This window comes from Copadichromis virginalis, linkage group LG7 (assembly GCF_057382275.1).
Source record: "Copadichromis virginalis isolate Kocher_CV1m ecotype Utaka linkage group LG7, C_Virginalis_male_GT1.1, whole genome shotgun sequence".
Classification (NCBI taxonomy): Eukaryota; Metazoa; Chordata; class Actinopteri; order Cichliformes; family Cichlidae; genus Copadichromis; species Copadichromis virginalis.
In genome coordinates, this window is record NC_140624.1 from 52,018,136 (window position 1) to 52,039,012 (window position 20,877).

Genomic DNA, 20,877 nt, shown 5'->3' on the forward strand with positions numbered 1-20,877 from the left:
ATCCCAGAGGAGATCCGTATTGATTTTGATGCCAAGTCATCTGGTTTGTCACTGTTTGTTGGAAACAACCATAGCTCAGATGCTATTTTCTTCATTTATACATGTGTGTAAACTTGCTTGTAATAAATAGAAGCCACGGTATTAAAAACACTTATTTCTGTAACGGCAAGGTGCAGCCCAAATTACTGTGGCATGTGCAAAGTCCAGCATGATGCCGTGTCTTTGAAGAAACAATTTAAGAATGTGTCTTTAGGCACAAAATCAGCATAAATACCAAAGGTAACACAGTGCATACAAACCTTATTGAAGATGACAAACACTTTACAGTGCAAAAACATGTATATTATAAAATTGTAAGTGCTTTATGCTGATATTAATATAAAGTTCAAAAATGGGTAGATAACTGGTTTTATGGCTTTACATTCAGGAGGCACCCTTAACCACAAAACAAGAAGTGAGACACTGATATCTTTGAAATACATTTTTAATGAACTGACAAATTAATAGCCGTGTCACAGTATGCCACCATTATTATTTTGAATTAATACTGCTCTATGTGCTACCCCTCCTGACATCATTATTATTATTAGTAGTAATAGTAGTGGTATTATCATCATCATCATCTGAAAGCACACATACAACTCTTTCTACCCTTATCTAGCACTTCTTGTTTCTTGTGCTAATGTCAGATTTTCACACCAAAGTCCTTTGATGTAAAATGAATAACAGCCTTTAAAATGATGGCAGTTACATCCAATCAATAGAAAAATCTACTCGCAGAAAACAGAATTCCCATTTTTAGTGCAACACTCATACGCCTCAATTCTTAATGCAAAAAATGAGACCTTCTATTAGTGAATGTATTTCATTGTATAAATCCTTACCAACAGTTGTTGGTTTAATTCCAGCCAGAGACAGAAAATGGATGGTTTTATTCATCCAGTATAAAGCACTGCCAAATGAAGCAAGTGGAAGTACCAGCTTTGGTGCCCACTTGTGGTGGGAGAGTGGCTGTTACAGAGTGAATGGGTGGCTCATGTTCCCAGTCTTCCTCAGCCAATGGCTCATGTGAGAACAATTAATATTAGCAATCATAAAGTGATCAGGAATATATTGACTCTTCTCATCACTGATGATTAAATTAGGCTGATTATTTGTGACTAATACATTAAGCCTGGTTCAGCAATACTCACATCCATCTAGAAATGACTACAAAATAAAAATTCTCTCTAAACAAATTCCTTTATCTGGCAGGAGTGCAACATAAGTGTTGATGAGGTTACTGAGCACAGAGCACTTATTTTACCAGTTTAATGGATGCTTTTATTCAGTGATTTCATTACTTCAAAGTAAGGGCAAATATCCCTGGAGGTAAACTGTGATGTAGAGGTATATTGTTAACTTAAAAATATTTACTGAAAAATACTTCCTCAGTGATTGCTCAAGTGCAAGTGGATGCTCTGTTCGTGCACCTTTAACTGGATCAGGTCAACACCTGAGTTTAAGCAGACTGGAAGAATCTGGGTGGACGGATAAAGCCTCACATCAGTGGTAAGTTTACTCTTTCTGACTCCACTTTCTCAAGATGGCCTCTGCAGCATCCAGCGTGGAGTCCTCCTGTGAGGAGAAAGCAGAGACAGAAAGACTGACAAACAGGAAGTTGTTTCTTGAGATGTACCACTTCAGTAAGAAAGGTCAGGTTTACCTTAACAAAACAGAATCGGATGTACTTGTCAAACTCCTTGCTGTGCTCTGGACTGTAGAACGCAGAGACGGGGATTGTTGCTAAACCCTGCAGATAGAAAAGGCAGGAAAAAACAACAAAGAAAACTCAAAATCTGTGGCAATGGATCAGATTTTGACCACTTAGCATCAATTGTCTCCAATCGATGCTGAAAGTTTGTCCTGTTCATCATCAGTTTCCTTACATGGGGGCATCTATCCCCAACAGTTTTCTAGAATTCGCCAAGCTCAGGGAGCATTCATCAAAAAGTATGCAACTCTTTATGTCTCTGTTACCCACCCTTCAGATATGTACCACGCACTTTAATCGCTGGTCTAAGCAGAAGGACTTGATTGGTTATGTCTCATTAATGTGGTGTAGGTTTACATTTGAGAGTTTGAATCTTCAGTACTGTTTTTCACCTTTCAGGATTTTTTTTTTTTTACCTCGATCTTCGCTCCATCTTCTCTATCCACCCTCCACCCTTGATCATCTTAAGGATGACCTTACAACATGTGCCCAGATCAATCATTTTATATCCCCACATTTACTCCAAACAAACGTCAATAAAACCTTACATTTTTACCTTTTCTTTAATGAGCCATTTAACAAATCTGAAGTCATACAATTCATCCTTTGTGCTCAGGTCATTCAGGTCCACCTCTGTTTGAGGAAAAAAGACAAAAAGGTAAATACTGATTTCAGATGATGAAAGATGTATAAAACAAAGATGACTGTTCATCACTCACTGACTGAGGAGATGTCTGTGACCATGAAGTAGCCTCCCTCTGGCATGATAGGCTGCAGCCCCACGCTCTCCAGACACGAGGCCAGCTTCTTTCTTTTGTGGTGCAGCATCGTGGGAAGCTGCTGGAAGTAGCTCTCAGGAGTCCCAAACAGCTCATATTCCCGTTCAAATCCATGAGCGACTGCCTCCTGGTGGTAAGGAAGAAGGATGGAGAGAGTTTTAAAATTTAACCTGATCAAGCAATTCTGATTAGATAAAGCACAAGAAGAAAGAAACAAAACAAAATTGATCTGCTCAAATAGCTATAATTTCACAGCCCTACTAAAGTAGTACTAATATTAATTTAGAAAGTATGCATTTACTTGAGCGGCTGTTGCGCAGTGATAAACAGAGTTCTGATGGATGGTTTTCATGTATTTGATGATATTTCCAGAGCCGATGGCCCAGCCAACCTGAAAAATATGAGTAAAAAAACAAATCAGATCACACTAACAACGTGTTGCAAAGACAATGACCCTACAGACTGTGTGTTACCTTCCAGCCAGTAGCACTAAATGTCTTTCCGGCACTGCCGACAGTTACAGTTCTTTCCCACATGCCAGGAAGGCTGGCTGCCAAAGAATAGGAAAAACAAACATTAGATGACACGTCGGCACTGTCGCTAGCTAGTTTGTGTGTAATCTGCTATCCCACCTATCTTTATGTGCTTGGCTCCATCATACGTGAGCCATTCATACACCTCGTCACTGAAGCACAGCAGATTGTGCTTAATACACAGATCGGCAATCATTTGGAGCTCTTCTATCTTGTAAACCTGTAACACACACGGATGCATGTTTGTATCCGAGAGTAAAGTCGATATATTAAATGAAAACATAGAAAATGGCAAGAAAATAAAATCCCATTAGTTGAAAATTCCACAACCCAAATCAGACTTATGTGCACGGTAACGGCCTCGTGAGGGCATAATTAATCTTACCTTGCCTAATGGGTTGTTGGGAGTGTTGATAACAATGGCTTTAGTGCGAGGAGTAATTTTACTGGCCAGCTCGTCAGCAGAAAGAACCCAGTCTCCACTTGATAGGATAGCACTGCCCTCTCTCTGTTGCAAATGGGAAAACACAAAAGAGAAGAAATATGTACAGGATCCATACATTGAGGATCCTAAATTGAAAAGAAAATGTGAAATTATCAGTTTCTATTCTATTTTTTAGAAACATGAACCACTCACTGGTCTCAGAGGAACATAAACTGCCTTTCCTCCAGCCATCACCACCATGGGCTGGTAGCAGTCAAAGAACGGTTCGATAATGATGACCTGAAACGTAAATTACTTTTTTAAGAGAGAGAAAAAACCCAACTCTCAGTTCTTTATATTTTCACTTGAACGTTGATCACTAGTTTCTTGTTTTTTGACAGCACTACTTATCACTTTGTTGATTTCTGTACCTCATCCCCTTCATCAATCAGACCCTGGAAAGCGCAGAAGAGGGCCTGATAAGCACCAACGGTCACCAGGATATCTTCGAGAGGGTCGATGTCCTGTACAACAATCCTACTAAAGAATTTAGCCAAACTTTTAACAAGAGGGGGGTGACCCTGAGGAAAGAATATAATAAAAAAGCCATTCATTATTTGCTCTGCAACTATTTCAATTTCATCTGTCCTTTTAATCCCTCAGAAAAATGACTGAAATCGGGTCCCCCTTTGGGATGCCTTTGTGCTTACAAAAGCTCGGGTGTACTGGTGCATTTGAGGTCCTCCGTTGATGGCCTTGCAGAAGGCCTCCTGGATAAACTGCGGAGGGGAGAAGTCGGGAAATCCCTGGCCGAGGTTCACTGCTTTGTAATCTGCTGCGAGCTGTGTGAACTCAACCCTGTGGGCGTGAGGTGAGTGAGACAAAGCAATGATGTTACGAGATGTGTCAGTAAGAATGAAACAATCAGAGGGTTTGTTCCATTTCAATTCATCTCAGTTAAGAAGATTGTTGATTTCAAGCATCCATCATTCTATTTTAGCTTGAGTTACACTTCTGAGAATCTATATTTTAGAGTGGTAGCATCTTTACCCTAAAATATTTGAAGGACCAAGTTTAATTAGTTTTCTAGACTTGTGAATCAAAAAATGACTCCTTAAAAATGACAGGGATCTGACATTTTTTTTAATAAGTCCTATTAAAACGTGTATCATACATAAGTATTTAATGCACATTCTTTTTGTGATAGTTGCCATTATATTCTGCAGAAATCTGCTTGGCTTGTGACAGACACATTTGCACTTGACCCACGATGACAGACTTGGGTAAAAGTTAAACACTAAACTATGAAAGTGTTCAATGCTGACCTTTGTAAACAAGACGCAATCAAAATGTGGAAGTGTCTCAGTATTTGAGACGGAGTCCAAGGGTTAAAAATGCAGTGCAGTCCTTCATGAAGTCACACATCTGATCACTCGGGGCCCATCTGAGCAAACTGTAATTTACTAGCTCAACCATTAAGCCTAGGGCTGGGGACAACTACATTTATCCAAGGGCCAGAATTTTTCTCAGGAGACACTGTGAGTAGCTCTCATAAAATAAAATAAAAATAGTATCATAGGTAATATATTATTTAATTATGCTAATTATCTATTTCTAAATTTACGTTATTCCTTATCCCTTGTCACTGTTAATACTTGCATTACTTGAACTGGAGCAAGCCACTAAAGGGCGATTGTGATACACTATTTTAGGTTTCATATTTGTGAAGCTTTCAAGATAATCATCACCTACACATGCAATGTACTTGTACATTGTGGAGTCTGGGAATCTGCAATTTGTGTTTGCATCTTTTCACTGAATTTGTTTACCCGCTCTTTAATTGTTTGTCGTTTTAGCTGTGTTTGGTGGTCATAGAAATGGTTTTATAGCTTGGTGACATAAAACGTGCACATGAAACACTACAAGAAATGTTAAATGAGAGATACTACTTATTAGGCTATTCCTGTATTCAGTCATATTCTAGGGGCTGGGTGAACAGCTCTGGTGGGCTAAATGTGGCAATATTTCAATAATTAAAAATATGCAAAACCTTAATTAAATAAAACACCTGACTTTTTCTGCTGTCTATAATGACATATATGGATTCCACTATGAAGCACATTTTTATTAGTTTGTGACACTTTAAAAAAAAAGAAAAAAAGAAAGTGGCTCAGCTCCAAACTGTGCGACCTTGCTCTCAACCAATCAGATGTAGGTGATACATCCGATTGGTGGAGGCAGGAGGCAGGTCATAAGCAACAAACTGGTAGAGTTTTATTTTTATTTTTCTTCTTTTTTCAGTTAAACAATTTGTTTAGGAGAAGGCAGAAAGCAGGTCAGCTTAATTCAGTTCAGTGAAATATGCTGACAAAAACATTTCTCTTTCTGTTTCTGTTCTTCTTCTTCTTTTAACCATAAATCGCCCAATGAGCAGGTACCTGAATGCAACTTTAAACGTGCTCAGCAACTGCAGACTCTGTTGTGAAATATTACTTTGCTGTTATAGTTAAAATATTACACATATGATACTTTACCTTTGGTTGAGTAATCATCCCCCCAAAAACACGGACATTTCAGTGTATTTACTCACCAAACATTCTTATCCACCCCGTCTGTCCTGCGTGCGTGAAGTCGCCTGGACATTATGACCTGAAGCAACAAAACAAGCTTTAAAATACGCGGTCATGCTGGAGACCTCTGTCTTCAGTTTAACGGAGCTGTGCCTACCTTATGATTGTTTTTAACTGAACTCTGCCGAAGTAGGACCAAACTTGCTGCAATGTTCCTGATTATTCCCATTAATAAATGATCACAGCCTCACAGGAGCAGACGACATTTAATGTTGTCACTGAGTCCCTGCAGAAGGAAAAAAAATATCTGTAGACGTTTCTGTTCACCTGAAAGTCCAGGGTTGCTGTTGTTTGGGACCAGTGCGAGTTGATAACGAAGGTCCCAGCAACTCCCCTTCAGCCTCCTTGTGTTTTGATATCTACTTCCTGTGTGGGCGTGGCGAGATATTACAATTAGAAACGTCACGGACAACAGACAAACACGGGCCCAAAACTCAAGCCGCGGTTCAGCTCTGTTGACGTATATGTCATCAACTAACCATATGCTAGTTTTTATTTTTTTAAATACTGTTTTAAAAAGTAGCCGTGAATTTAGGAGAAATATTCCTGAACGTTTCATTTCCTGCAGTTGCTTTTTTTTTTTTTTTTCCGGAGAGGACTCAGGTAATCCTCCAGCAGCCTCAGGACTGACTTTTATCACTGCCAGTGACAAAGTAGTCCGAAAAAAAAGTTAAACCACAGTCATTAATCTTTTTATAGTTCAAATTAAAAAAATTACATCGATAAAATTAAATAATATATTTAATGAGTTGGCGCTCATTGGCGTTTGGCCTGAGAGAAAACCAGGCTTACTTGGCTGTATTTGTGCTATGCAAATGTTTTGCTAACCAGCGTCTTTTTGGTCAACAGGCACACACACAAACACACACACAGAGCCTGTTAATTTGAATTATATTCATTATCATGTTCATAATACCATTTTATTGACCATGAAACAAGGTATTTCTCCTGGGCATTAGGGTCAGGCAATATCTGCACAAGGAGAACATTTATTATCATGTGAATATCACAGTGCCATACAGAAACTGAAACAAGATGCAAGTTGTCTTTCCTTCGACTAAACTGTGGCTTTTTTCAAGTCCTCAGGCAGCACCCGGCCCTTCTTCCGCGCCCTGTCCTTCTTCTTCTCTGCCCTGACTTGCTTGCGTTTCCGCAGGTTCTTTTGCCTCTTGTCCTGCCGCTGCTGCATCTTTTCTAGGACGTGCTCGCTCCGCTGCTCCCATTTCTTCTTTTTCTGAGTGCGCCTCTTCTCCTTCTTCTTCAGCGACTCGCGCAGCATCTCCTCGTTGTCCTTGATTTTGATGCCCTCTGCCTTGTAGAGCATGTTGGTCCACATGATCTTCTTTTCCATCTCGCAGGCCTTCTCCTCGTCTTTCTCTCTCAGCTGTTCCAGCTTGGCTTTGCGAGCCTCCACGCGGCTGAGCAGCTGCTTGTAGTTCTTCCCCGTCAGAGGAGTTATCTGGCCTTTTATCCCCTGTTTCTTGATCTTCTTTTTTTGTTTCTTGTCTATATAACCCTCGTCCACCGTCTCAACCTTGTTGAAGACCAGAGCAGTCTCATTTCTTTTGCTCGAGGCAGGGACGTGCTCCTCTTCCTGTTTTACCTCTAACGGCTGTTCTTTCCCACTTTTTTCAGCCAGTTTCTTCATCAGAAATTCTTTTCTTTTCCTTTTCTTGCGCTCCCGCTCCAGCTTTCGCTTTGCTCGCTTCGCCTGGACAGCTTCTGATAATGCATCCTTTGGAGTTCCCTGATAAAAGACAGGTTAACATGGTTAAGCTTCAACAATAATTCTAGGGCACCCAGCGGTGACATCACTTCCTGTTTTAGATGATCCTCAGTACCCCTCCCCCCCTACAGTCTCTGTCTTTCATACTGTGCCATCTCTGAAAACTGCATACCTGTCCTCTGGACTCTTCAATCTTTTCATGGAGCCTTTTGCGTAATACATCGACTGTAGTGAAGCTGGAGTCTACACTTCCTCCTTAAAGAAAAAGAAAATAAGCATTAAATGAGACCCAGTTATATAAAGAGAAAAACCTCCACACAGGACCAGCGTAGGCTTGGTATACCTTGATGCTTCTGGTGTGCAGCTCCATTTGCGGCCTCAGTGTTGGACCCGTTTGGTTTCACGGCAGCTTTGATTTTCTGTGCTGCTGGAGAGGGTGAAGGCTTCTGTTGGGGTTTGGGAGTCTTGCCATCTGTGGCCTCATCTTTCTTTTTGCATTTTTTCTTCTTCTTTGGAGGACCAGTGTCACTTTTAGCTTTGAAATGAACTGTACACACACAAACACAATGCACATATTGACGATTGCATGTATATAATGTGTCACTGCAGTTCTACAACATTGCTATTACAGTTACTAGCCTAGGGCCTGCAACATGTTCAGATAACGTCAGCTAACTGGAGAAAAGAGGATTTGAAATTTTCTGTTGGTAAACTCATGATCAGCTTGTTTCCTCATTTTTCATGAGAAAAAAAAACCCAGTCACAGCTGATTTGGTGGGTGACTCTTCTCTTATAAAAGCAATCCTATTAGCAGTAAAACACCTACCAGTCAGTTTATCTCATGACTTCTTAATATGAATAAAACCTGTCCTGGCATAATGTGATCAAAGGATGTATGTCTACAAGTTATGAGCTCTTTGGTTTAAAAGTAGTCCACCTGGAGGTCTAGTGTGCACATACTTGTACAATGAGACATTTTTAAGCCATTTTGCCATATTGTCACTTTTATTGCATAGATTTTTCTCTATAATTTTAAATCTGAGTCCTAGACAACAACCATGCATTAGCCCCAGCTGATGGACTTGAAGAGGACATTAAAGAAGTGTAATGGGAACTACTGTTGAATCTCAGTTGTCTGCGTCTGCAATGGAATATAACCAAGTCTTTAAGTTGGGTGCACAGCCTGTCAGAGCATCTCAAGGGAGGAAACACAACACTAGGTTGCAGACTTAAGAAATCTACTGCTTAGGAAGACTGCAGAAGTATTTAAGACTTTATTTATATTTTAAATTAAGTTTATGTGTCTATTTACTTTGAGCATTTAAAAGGGGGATTTGTGTAAAACTTCTGTGGCACCTAAATAGTTACTGCATTACTTTTCTTAAAGCCCTTGAATAAAAGTTGAGCCTCTGCACTTGCCTGATTGATTTAAAGTCAACAGTGTACAGAGGAAAAACTACAAAAACAACAAAAAAGTAGCATTGTCCAAAAACCTATGGAGCCAACTTTAAAAGACATAAAAAGGTCATTTACAATATTAGTTCCCACCGAGTTATAAATTAATCTTGTTATCTACAACTTCCCACATAAATGAAATCAGTGAAAAGGAGAAAATTGATACCTTTAGAAATTTAGATAAATAAATGACAAAAAACTCATTTTTTAAATCAGTTTTGGGGACAAAAAAAGTATTTTAAGAGAAATAGCAGATTATTTTTCTGACATGCTATCAGTTTGGTAACTTTAATGAACAAGGGGCGCATAAAGCCATCAGATTAAACACTGTAGCGCCTCCTGTGGTACAAAGTAGGTAAAACGTGAAACCGTGGCACAAGGTTTGATGACACTTGCTGAGTTTTACGTAGTTTTTCCACAATAAATAACACCTAAATGTTAAAGTCTGCACTACAGCTTCAATTTTACCATGTAAACAAACCCAAGCATTTAGCTAACATTACCGAACGGTCTCTTCCTGGACTCCTGGTCTCGTTGAGAAAACACTTTACTTGCAAGTTTCTGAATGTACGAATCCTTTGAGGCGAGATCCATGTCGACAAGTGAAACGGGCTCCCACCTTTAATCCGGATAAAACACACACACGATATTTACCGATAAAAACATCAACACGTTCACATACGCACGTGTGTAAAAATTTAAAGGGGCGGGGCGTCCCCAATCCGGAAGTAGTAACACCAGAAGTGGTCCCCCTCCAAGCAGAAACTTGTCAGTTATGTAGTTGTAATGTAGCCGGTTGTCTCGTCCATTTTTATCCATTTCCACGTTGTTTTGATTCAGAATGGTCTCTCTGACATCTCTGCTGACTTACTCCCGGAGGCTGCTGCCGACACTAAAAACACAGGTGCGTTAGTTTTCGCAGTTTTTCGTCTCAAACAAAAAAAAAAACGTCAAAGTCATTTTCATCGCCGAGTGAACGACTTGCAAAAATGCTGAGTTTATTTTATACATTTGTATTTCAGAATCATGCATTTTACACCAAGAGGTCTTTCTTCTTGCCAGGAGCCTTCAAACGTGTAGACGGTACAAACTAAACTTGTCAACAATTACACCACCTTTAGATAATTAGCGAATAAAGTCACTGTTACATATTTTTTCCACTTAAAAAAAAAGACTAGAAAATAAATCTGTTTTGTATCTGTTATATGGTATTTTGTCTTTAATGGTGAAATTAGGTAAAAAAGTAATTACTACGTAATAATATAAGAAAATCAACAAAACCTGTTCGGTTTACATTAATGTCTGTCTCCATGGCTGCTGAAATAATCTTTGTGTATAATTTTTTTGGGTAGCATATATACGTTATTCCATTATATTATTTGTAACTGTTATGTCAATATGCTGTTCGATTCTCCAAGGAATCCACCTTTCACTATTATTCTTTACATATCCAGGCAGGTTCCTTGGCTTTGGACGACAGTCCAGCTCCACAGCAGCCACAGCTGCAGAGAAAGACTCTTTTCTTAAATGGTTCCTGCTGCTCATCCCTGCCACCACCTTTGGCCTCGGCACATGGCAGGTACCACTTATTTGTTGATTGTTATTGCTTTTTTAAATACACACAATGCAGTTACGTCTTTCTGGTTGTTGTTGGGTGTACTCCAGTGTCTTCATTGCCTTCATCTGTAGGTGAAAAGGCGTCAGTGGAAATTGAAGCTGATTGATGACCTGACTCGACTCACTACGGCAGAACCCATTCCTCTTCCTCTTGAGTAAGTGGCAGAGAGTGGCTAGGTCCTGTATCTATGACAGAAAATATGAAAAAGTATAACAGGTGCTCTTTAACACTTCATGTAATATCTTAATGTGCAGAAGTTGAATAAGCTGCGTTTTTTACATATGTGAATCATTAAGGCACAGATTTACATACCATTTTCCCGCCTTGCATTCTAGTCCTTATGAGGTTAATAACCTCGAGTACAGAAGAGTCAAGGTACGTGGACGTTACGATCACTCCCAAGAGCTATACATTATGCCCCGCTCACCAGTCGACCCAGAGAGAGAGGCCAGAGAAGCAGGAAGGCTCTCTTCAAGTGCAGAGACCGGCGCTAATGTCATCACCCCATTCCACTGTACCGACCTCGGGTAAGGAGCCAGATAAAACATCTCACCATAGCAATATCTGTACATTGATTGATACATCGCTGCTCTCAACACTGATTTATACCGTCTGTGTCACTGAAGCATCACAATCCTGGTGAACAGAGGATTCGTGCCAAGGCAGAAAATAAGACCAGAGACCAGGATGAAGGGACAGGTGAGGGGAAGACATCAGATGCTGGGTAAACACAGAGGTTTTACACCAGGCTGGAGTGTTAAGTCTTTGAGATTTGTTAATTGCACAAAGACTAACTTATTCTTCAAGACTAATAAGACTAACTTATAAGTCTAATAGGTTTGTCACAAGCTATGTTAGAACTAAGACTACAGTTCAGTTCTTAGGTTTTACATACCACGACATAATAAAAAGTCATCTTGTTGACAGCAAGTCTTAACGGCTAAATACAACTTCAGATGAACAACAACATGACACATCACACCATGTAATTATTTACTGAACAAAAACTAAGCCAAAATGCAGAAGCAGCATGTGTAAAAATGATCTACACCCTGATAAATAAGTGCACTTGATTCATTGATCATAAGCAAGTATGAGCACCTCAGTAAAAGTAGAGGTTTTGGTAGTTCGTTGGTCTGGAGCATTTATGTGTGTGTTAACAGAATACCAAAGAGATAACAGCAATGATCCCTTGCCTATCTGGGAAGGGTTAAAGGACCATTTCCAAACAATTTGAAATCCATCATTGTACGTTGAGAAAGATTATTTACAAATGGAAAACACTGAAGAGTTTCCAGTCTTCCCAGGAGTGGAAGTCCTGGCAAAACACCTCAAGGCCAGACTGTGCAATGCTTAGAGAAATTGCAAAAAACCCAGTAGCTACATGCCAGACTTTGCAGGCCCCAGTTAGCGTGTTAATGTTAAACATGTTAAACAGCACAAAGAAAAATAATGAACAAGTATGGCTTACTTTGTTCACACATAACCTATTTTGGAGCACAAGTTACTATGTTGATCCACCTTGGTAAGAAGCGAACCATCCCTGAAGTTACCTGGTCAAGACAAATCCCACGTCCTGGTATAGGCCTGGGGTGTTTCCAGTTTTGAAAACCTCTTTATGCACTGAGAATTCATCTTCAATTAGGCCCCAACTCCCTTTAGTAATTGAATAGTTTAAATATGCCTGTGAAAGTGCCTCGAAGACCCATTTATTGTCATGTTACTCCTACAGAACTGACTTACACCGCTTGACTGTTCGCTAAACTACTAACACCACCTTTGTGTTGTTGTAAACACTTGAATCACTGAAATGCTGCCTTTATGCAGGTGGAGGATGAGGTGGAGTTGGTGGGAGTGGTCAGACTGACAGAGAATCGTAAACCCTTTGTACCAAACAATGACGTGGAGAGAAACCGCTGGCATTACCGTGACCTGGAAGCGATGGCACAAGTCACTGGAGCCGCACCCATCTTCATTGATGCCGACTTTGGTATGTTTAGTGCTCTTTGACGTAGTGACTTTACATTAAGATTAAACCTCTGCAATCCTCCATGTATGCTGTTTATCTCACTCACATCAACAGAAACACTTCAATTTGAAAGTAATTAAAAGTTTTGTGTCTCACGCAGGTAGCACTATTCCTGGTGGGCCAATAGGTGGACAGACCAGGGTCACACTGAGGAATGAACACATGCAGTACATAATAACATGGTGAGTGTTTTGTTTTGGACTGCTGTACATCTGTTACACTCATGTGTCAAGGTGCATTTGATTGATAAAATGCAGAATTACTTTTTTCTTCTAGGTATGGTTTGTGTGCAGCTACTTCCTACATGTGGTATGCAAAGTTCATCAAGAGGATTTAAAGCAATAAAATTATTTTACTTGGTACTTGAATGATGGGTTTGTGCTTAACTTGTAGCTCCAGCCTGGTACATATATTATGTAAATAGCTTCATGTGTAAATAAAGTACTCAAGATCGGGGATTCTGTCATTTACCTTGTTGTATGTACTATGTGCCAATAATAACCGTTGGGGGGGGGGGGGGGAAAAAAAAAAAAGAAAAAAAAAAAAAAAAAAAAGCGCCTCGTGTCCTGTAAATTGTGGTTTTGACAAAGCATCTTATGTTAAATTTAAGCCAGTTTTTCTGTTTTTTTTTTTTTTTTTTAAAAACAGGTTAACTTTACTGCTGGATGATACTAAATATAAGTAATTTCAGTGCGATCAGATTCAGTAACTCCAGTTACAGAAACTTAGACCATCAATACGTCTTCACTTACAGGAATTGAAAGGCAGAGTTCATGATATTTTTCACCTTTCAAGTTGTGGTTTTTTTCTTTAATAACTGAGAAAACTATCCCGATTTCAAGCAATTTGTCAGATAATGCCCAAGATTATCATCTTGATTTAAACTGTGACACTTCAGGATTCGGCATGGGAAACCTAAAAATGTCAGTTCCACCCTTATTATAACAATCAGAATTTAAAATGCTCCCATGTTTACGTTTCCTGCTGTCACTGTGTTGACACCTGCAATCTGATTCTAACATTTCTATCATTTTAGTTTGAAAATTAAACAACAGAAGTCTTCTTCTTTTAGGGCATACATTTTTTTATTCCAAACAATTTAACCAAGCTTGGTTGCAAGTTCCTTGGCCTTTGCCTTCTCCAGCTTAGTGATGCGGGCTGTGGATTTGGGACCCATGATGTTACCTCCCCAGTGACGGCGGATCTGGAAAATGAGATTGCGAACAGTTAAAATTTGTACAATTTGTTTTAGGATTTGTGAAATGTAAACACTGCTAACTGAGTAATGGCTATTCACCTCCTCGTATCTGTCATTGTAGTTGGTCTTGATGGCTTCCACGAGCTTAGCAAGTGCACCTTTGTCCTCACTAGGAGTAGGGGGAAAAAGAAAAAAAAAGAGAGAAAAGATGGTCAATGCAGTACCGACACTTGTATTCAGATGACTAAATTTTCCTGTCTGAAAAGTCACTTCAAATTTATACATATTGTGGTCCCTGATTAAAAAGTCAACTGCTGTAGAAAATAATCCAAGCAAATTTGAAGATGTGAACTAAGATCTCACTCCAGAGGAAGTATCGAATCTTTTCTCCAGCCAGTTATTGAACACGTACTAAAAATCATTTGCCAAACTTCACTGTCACACTTGGGCACAGTTCAGTGTATGTTCATACTCACGGGTTAATCTGTGTGAAGGCAAATGAAGTGCATGTCTTTCTGTGCACCAGTCTGCCCAGTCTAGCCTTCCCCTTCACGATGCAGTAAGGGACACCCATCTTGCGGCACAGAGCAGGCAGGAAGACCACGAGCTAGAAATTCAGGGGAGCCACAGGAAGTATTAACATTTCAGGAAGCAAAAAATTTTGAGTTTATCCATGGAGTGTGGCAACCATATTGCCTTTTACAAAAATTAATAAATGATAACTTGTTTTTCATTTGTGGTCTGTGCTCAGGGTTAAAAAGCTCGTATGTTTTGATCCACACAGAGGATTCAGGTGAAGAAATTCAGACATCATTGCCAGAGACCACTTTTTACACTAAACTGAACCCAACATGCATTCACATATTACACCAATCTCACCTCAATAGGATCCACATCATGGGCAATGACGACCAGCTGGGCCTTCTTGCTCTCCACCAGAGAGGTGACGGTGTTCACACCTGCAGAGAGCGAAAACCAAAAGGCAGAAATTAAAATGTTTGATCCACCAACTTAATCCAGAAAAACTTTTCATTATTTTTTGGCCAACGCTCAGGGTTAAAAAGCTCAAAAACCATCACAGCAAGTTTCAGGTGAAGAAATTCTGGTCATCACTGCATTGAGGCCAAGTCAGATGAGGCTGAACTAACAAGAACACAAAATAGGTTCTAATGCACAGTTTAAGACTGTTTAGGAGCAAACCTACAATTCCAGCAGCACTCCTGAAATACATAAGACCGAGCTGCCAACTAGGCCAGCACAAGTCTTAAACTTTAATACATTTTTACTAAACTGTGGAGCTTAACAAAGACAGGACTTTGTTCAATCAAACTCACCTGCACGGATAATGGGAGGCCTCTTTGTTGGGGCATCTCCCTTTCCAGCAGCCTTCTGCTCAGCACGAGCCAGCAGCCTCTGCTTCTTCTCCTGCTTGGTCTCGGGCCTGTACTTGTGAGCCAGCTTGAACAGCTGAGTGGCTGCGGAAGAAACCAATTAAAATTAAAAATGTAAACACTGAAATTTGGGCAACAAGTTTGGCTTACTACAAAGCTACCATGATTACAAACACATGCATCAGTGATCTTGGTGGAAATCGTCCGCATAACTGGTCAGATAGCAAATACTCTTTCACATCACTTGCACAGTGAAACAGTCCTTCTTAGAACCCACATGACAACTCTGACATACTGCCATACAGAAGAAAACCACTTGCTTGTACTTACCAGTCTGGCGGTCCAGAGCCTGGGTGAACTGGTTGATCGCAGGGGGAACCTTCAGACGCTTGTAGAGGATGGAGCGCTGCCTCTGCAGGCGGACGTAACGAGGCCATTTCACAAAGCGTGTCAAATCACGCTTGGGCTGAATATCCTGGCCTGTGGTAAAGCACAACAAATTCATCATTATCTACCATTAAACAGAAACTTTCTCTTAATTTAATGTTAATATAATGTGCATCAGCGATCTTGGTGGGAATATTGTCATCAGTGGTATTAAGATAGCAAATATTCTTTTACATCATCTGCACCTGTATGACCACTAGCTTATGCCCCCAATAAAGTGGCACCTGCAGATACTCACCGATGCCAAAGTTCTTGGGCCTCTTCTCGAACAGGGGGTTGACTACTTTCTTGGCCTCATGCTTCTTGGCCACTGAAGGGGCTGGTGCCACCTTCTTCCCCTTAGCCTTCTTTCCCTTAGGCTGTGGAAAAGGGAACAGTGTGTTACAGAAGCATAAACACAAGCAACTTTAACCTAACATGACTATTAACTTGTAAACATGTTACTCCGCATGTAAACTTACAACACTGCTCTACCTTTCCCAACCGTGTCAGGGAGTTGCTTAGCCTAGCTTTAGCAACTACCCTTGTCAATTTCCTACAAAATAATTTTTAAATCTAGCAAAAATACAATCAAAAGACCACTTTAGTTCTTTTTAGAGCTGTAATGCAAAAAGCAAGAAATAAACCCCAAAAGCCAGAGAATGACTTCAGAGCTCAACTAATCTCCATGCTGCTACACCAACACCTAAGGGACGTCATACACACTGCACTAAAGACCGATTCAGGATGATAACGTATCAATGAAAACGTAGGTAAAACTTGCGTGTTTGTGAATACATTCAATAAACGACAGAAACACAACTAATGTGAGGCCAAAAGGAAGGTTAATACCGACCCACGCTCAGGCCCATTCCCTAATGCTAGTCAGTAAACTAGCAGGGCACACAAACTTGTACCCCGGTAGTATTGTACTTCTACTTTACAAAATACATACAACCGTCTGGAAAATTAAAAAGAAAAACACAAAAATTTAATAAAAACAAAACAAAAACGAGCTTCTAAAACAAGCATGTTCATCGCCTTTAGCTTCAGCACTCCACAGGCAGCCACAGCACTGTTAGCACCGGTTACACATCGACCAACATAACCTACGTTTTTCGCAAAAACAACACAGCATCAAAGCACAATATTAACATCACGGCCCTACACAAAGTTCAAAGACTTAATTGGCACTTTCTACAGTATAAAAATATAAATGTATGAAAGGATGCAAACAGATACAACAGATAACATATTTCCCCCAGAAGGAACAGCTATGTACCCACCATGTCGGTTCAGGCAGAAAGGAAGACCGGGGCATGCTGGGTAGCGTAAATACCGCGAGGCTTGCTGCGTGTTACGTGGCTTCCAAAAGTGCCGATCTGAAGTCAGATTTTACAGCTACCTGCCAGTTCAAGCTTTGTTTCTTAAAAAACGGAATACTGACTCGGAATCTGTGTTACACTGACGTATCAATGATTGGGATTTATTTTAATTTTCTTTGCCGCACTGATAAAACATATTATTCTAAACATTTATATGAATGAAAAATTAACATTAACGTTTTGTTTTAAAAGCATAGGATTTTTTATGACGTAGTAACGTCATACCACACATTTCTAGTTTAGTTTCACTTTATTTTAAAAACGAAAACTTAAAAAGTAGAAGAAAATAAACAGTAATAATTGATTTAACTTTATTTTATTGATCATAGTAATTCTGTACTGCAGTTTATGACCATTTAGTTTGTTTAATACTATTTGACAAGCATAAAATAGTATTTTGCCAACAATATGATTCCCAAAACTTGGCATGGTGTGCAAAAACTGAGGAAATCAGACCAGTAGTTGTGTTCTGTGTATTTACCGATATCTAAAAGTTTTCCTTTGAACTTAGCAGCCAGGGTTTTAGATTAAACCCTGAGGGTGTGCCATGTCTGTCCAGCATCCTGCCACCTGATCCAACTGACCACCACACAGCTTGTTGCTGTTCAACCGCCTGTGGCTGGCACGCCACCACCTGTTCAACCGCCTGCGGCTGCCATGCCACCACCTACTCAACCGCCTGCAGCTGCCACACCACCAACTACCTACGGCTGCCACGCTGCCATCTGCTCATGCCTGCAGCTGCCATGCTGCCACCTGCTCAACCGCCTGTGGCCTCTACACTGCTTTCAGGCCCAGTCGCATCTCTGCCTGAGCCAGAGGTCAGCATGCCGGAAGGACCTGCTCTGCCCAAGCCAGAGGTTCTGTGGGCTGTCTGGACTTGCCATGCCCACGCCAGAGGTCTGTTCTTTGTGGGGACCTATTCGACCTACCATAGCCTGAGCTGCTCAGCCACAGTTGGCAGCTCCATCATATCGCTGGTCATCTGCCATGCCACGCCGCCACTGGACCTGTGGTCGGCATCAGAACTTTTTCTCTGCCACTGCCAGATCTGCAGCAGGCCACCAGAACAATTTCTCCACCGCTGCAGGACCCGGGTCTCATGTGTTGCTTTGGGTTTAATGAATATTGTGATTCAATAAAAGGACTAGCTGTTACAATCCCTGATATTGCATTGCTTCTAATGGAGAAAGTCTTGAGGGATGGCTACTATGAGGAAAGGCAGCCTGGAAGCTTTACCAGCAGGACACATCATCAGTTGTGTGCTTTAACTTCACAGGGTGTTTCGGCCTTTTATCACAAGACACCATCGGCTCAGGCAGGCCCACCACAGGGCATGTGTCTTACATCCTCCCACAGTACCATCAGCTCAATGACATAAGCAAGTTTTTGAGAGTTAGGCCAAAAGACAAGGTCTGGTCACAAATGAGGTGTAACAATTTCTGTGGGGAAAATTAGTCTCTCATCCAAGTCAGCTTGCATCTGCCAATCCCTGGCGACCTTCAGCGGTCCCAGATCCGGGGGTTGAAGAGCTAGTTCTTAGCTTGTCCTACTCCCGGACAAATACCGATGCTCCTCTTGGTTTGTGAAAGGTTGGGTGTTAATGGATTCCCTTTTGTACTCAACTTTTTCAGCTAGACACCCGAGGACCTGGTTGTGTCTCCATGTGTACCTGCCTTGAGTAAGGCTAGTCCTACAACAAACCAAAATGTTCTTGGTGTTGCTGGGTGTGCACACAGGGGGCAGGATGGGTCCTTTCCAAACCAAAGCTGCAGATTTATGGGGAAAGGCAGCACATCATATGATGAAACTTAGCCTATTACACTCCATTCTGCAGATTTCACTCCAATGAGTTTCCTCTTTTCAAGACACTCCCAATTCATCCAGCGACCCTGCTTGGCCAGCGCTACAGCTCTGGCATTTCTTTTTTATTCAAAATATTGAGTATTTGTGGATATAGTTTACAAAGAAAAAAAGAAGATGGAAAAACACAAACTGTTTACAATGAATACAAAACAGAACTCATGTTGGAACATTGTTTTCTTCTCTTATTATTTACCAAACAAGCAACGAGAAAAAAACCCAAAAACAGACAAAAAACAAAAAGAGAGAAGAAAAAACGAAAACACCCTGCTCTTTGCTCTGGGAATATACTTATCATCCTCTCCCGCTGTACCAAATACAGTTTCAGGCTGGTAGCCTTGTTCAAAGTGCAGAAAACCTCCTCCCAAAAATTTGCCAGGGCAGGGCAGGTCCAAAACACGTGGGTTAGATTGGCATCATTAGACCCGCACCTGTTACATTGAGGGTCTAAACTGGGATGAAGCTTAACTAGTTTGGATTTAGATAAGTGGGCCCTGTGGACTACTTTGAATTGTAGCAGGGAATGACGGGCGCAGAGTGATGTAGAATTTACCAGAGAGAAGACTGAGTCCCAGACGTCATCTGACATAGATATACCCAACTCCTTCTCCCATGTGGACTTGAGGCCCACAACGGGAGCTGGGGTTACACTGCACAGTTTGTTATAGATGCGAGACATTACAGCTTTGCCTGATAGTTGCAAATTAAGGAGCTCGTTCAGTAACTTAGCAGCTGGAGCTTCTTGAAAATTGGAGAGGTGGGACTGCAAAAAATGTCTGAGGTGTAAATATCTAAAAAAGTGAGTTTTGGGAAGACTGTATTTTCCTGCCAGCTGATCAAATGATGCTAGTTTATTGTGTATAAAGAGATCTTTAAAGCAAATAATACCTGCTCTAAACCAGACCTGGAACAAGTTGTCCAAAGTTGGTGGGAGGAATAGGTGGTTTGAAAGGATGGGGCTTTGAAGTGAAAAATTATTCAAATTGAAATGTCTCCTGAACTGCGCCCACACCTTCCCCAGACTGTAACCAGTAGGTCAGGGACCGAATATTGGCAGCCCAATAGTAAAAGCGGAAGTTAGGGAGTGCCAGACCCCCTTCAGTCTTAGGTTTCTGTAAGTGCACCTTAGTTACTCGAGGTCGTTTACCCTTCCAAATATAAGAGGAGATTATAGAATCTAGAGTTGTAAAGAAAGACTTGGGAATGAAGACCGGTAAAAATTGAAATAAGTATAAGAATTTAGGAAGGATATTCATTTTAATTGAATTAATTCGTCCAACCAGAGTTGTGTTCAGGGGTGACCACTGTTGAAGGCTTTGTTTGACATTCTTCAATAGTGTAAAAAAGTTGGCTTTGAGAAGTTGTTTATACTTTCTTGTAATTGTGATACCCAGGTAGGTGAACTGCTCTTTGAACACTTTAAAGGGGAAACCTGACAAATCTATTGGAAACGCTTCTTCATTTAATAGACAAAGTTCGCTCTTGGACAGATTTAATTTATAACCAGAGACTTGACTGAAATGCATGAGTAGTGACAATATAGACGGTAGGGAAGTATTTGGATTTGAAATAGAAAGCAATAAATCGTCAGCATAGAGAGAGCCTTTGTGTTCAGTTTGACCTCTTTGTATAACCTGGACAAGTTTACTGCTTTGAAAAAGCATTGC

The 20,877-nt window shown here is 40.6% G+C and overlaps 4 protein-coding genes and 4 non-coding genes across 9 annotated transcripts; 1 reads left to right on the forward strand and 7 right to left on the reverse strand.

The window, feature by feature from the left end:
• Positions 1-466: 466 nt before the first annotated feature.
• Positions 467-6,490, reverse strand: kyat1 (kynurenine aminotransferase 1). Its single transcript, XM_085464105.1, has 13 exons — positions 6,217-6,490; positions 6,080-6,138; positions 4,200-4,347; positions 3,921-4,070; positions 3,703-3,789; positions 3,451-3,573; positions 3,165-3,285; positions 3,006-3,082; positions 2,834-2,923; positions 2,473-2,659; positions 2,310-2,386; positions 1,706-1,792; positions 467-1,617 (listed from the first exon to the last, which is right to left on the reverse strand). Exons 1-13 carry the CDS (start codon positions 6,286-6,288, stop codon positions 1,558-1,560), a joined length of 1,338 nt encoding a protein of 445 aa, XP_085320231.1. The 5' UTR covers positions 6,289-6,490; the 3' UTR covers positions 467-1,557.
• Positions 6,491-6,998: 508 nt separating this feature from the next.
• On the reverse strand, positions 6,999-10,016 carry surf6 (surfeit 6). Its single transcript, XM_085464106.1, has 4 exons — positions 9,804-10,016; positions 8,189-8,392; positions 8,018-8,100; positions 6,999-7,866 (listed from the first exon to the last, which is right to left on the reverse strand). The coding sequence occupies exons 1-4, from the start codon at positions 9,892-9,894 to the stop codon at positions 7,177-7,179; spliced, it is 1,068 nt and encodes a 355-aa protein (XP_085320232.1). The 5' UTR covers positions 9,895-10,016; the 3' UTR covers positions 6,999-7,176.
• Positions 10,017-10,050: 34 nt separating this feature from the next.
• Positions 10,051-13,315, forward strand: surf1 (SURF1 cytochrome c oxidase assembly factor). 2 transcript variants are annotated; one of them, XM_085464108.1, is made up of 9 exons: positions 10,051-10,204; positions 10,323-10,383; positions 10,755-10,879; positions 10,990-11,072; positions 11,254-11,445; positions 11,545-11,617; positions 12,746-12,908; positions 13,048-13,129; positions 13,205-13,315. In XM_085464108.1, coding segments are annotated over exons 1-9 (843 nt in total). In that variant the 5' UTR covers positions 10,051-10,141; the 3' UTR covers positions 13,206-13,315. The 2 variants fall into 2 exon arrangements, with proteins under 2 accessions (XP_085320234.1, XP_085320233.1); XM_085464107.1 differs by having other exon boundaries at positions 10,052-10,204; positions 13,224-13,315.
• A 692-nt stretch (positions 13,316-14,007) lies between these two features.
• On the reverse strand, positions 14,008-17,322 carry rpl7a (ribosomal protein L7a). Its single transcript, XM_085464109.1, has 8 exons — positions 17,249-17,322; positions 16,222-16,342; positions 15,867-16,016; positions 15,480-15,620; positions 15,025-15,104; positions 14,622-14,752; positions 14,245-14,314; positions 14,008-14,151 (listed from the first exon to the last, which is right to left on the reverse strand). Exons 1-8 carry the CDS (start codon positions 17,249-17,251, stop codon positions 14,047-14,049), a joined length of 801 nt encoding a protein of 266 aa, XP_085320235.1. The 5' UTR covers positions 17,252-17,322; the 3' UTR covers positions 14,008-14,046.
• Positions 14,888-14,964, reverse strand: LOC146706089 (small nucleolar RNA SNORD36). Its single transcript, XR_014921784.1, has one exon. It is a non-coding gene; the product is annotated as a small nucleolar RNA SNORD36 (small nucleolar RNA).
• LOC146706090 (small nucleolar RNA SNORD36) lies at positions 15,191-15,263 on the reverse strand. Its single transcript, XR_014921795.1, has one exon. It is a non-coding gene; the product is annotated as a small nucleolar RNA SNORD36 (small nucleolar RNA).
• LOC146706091 (small nucleolar RNA SNORD24) lies at positions 15,714-15,785 on the reverse strand. The gene has a single exon (XR_014921805.1). It is a non-coding gene; the product is annotated as a small nucleolar RNA SNORD24 (small nucleolar RNA).
• LOC146706092 (small nucleolar RNA SNORD24) lies at positions 16,094-16,167 on the reverse strand. Its single transcript, XR_014921804.1, has one exon. It is a non-coding gene; the product is annotated as a small nucleolar RNA SNORD24 (small nucleolar RNA).
• Positions 17,323-20,877: the final 3,555 nt, after the last annotated feature.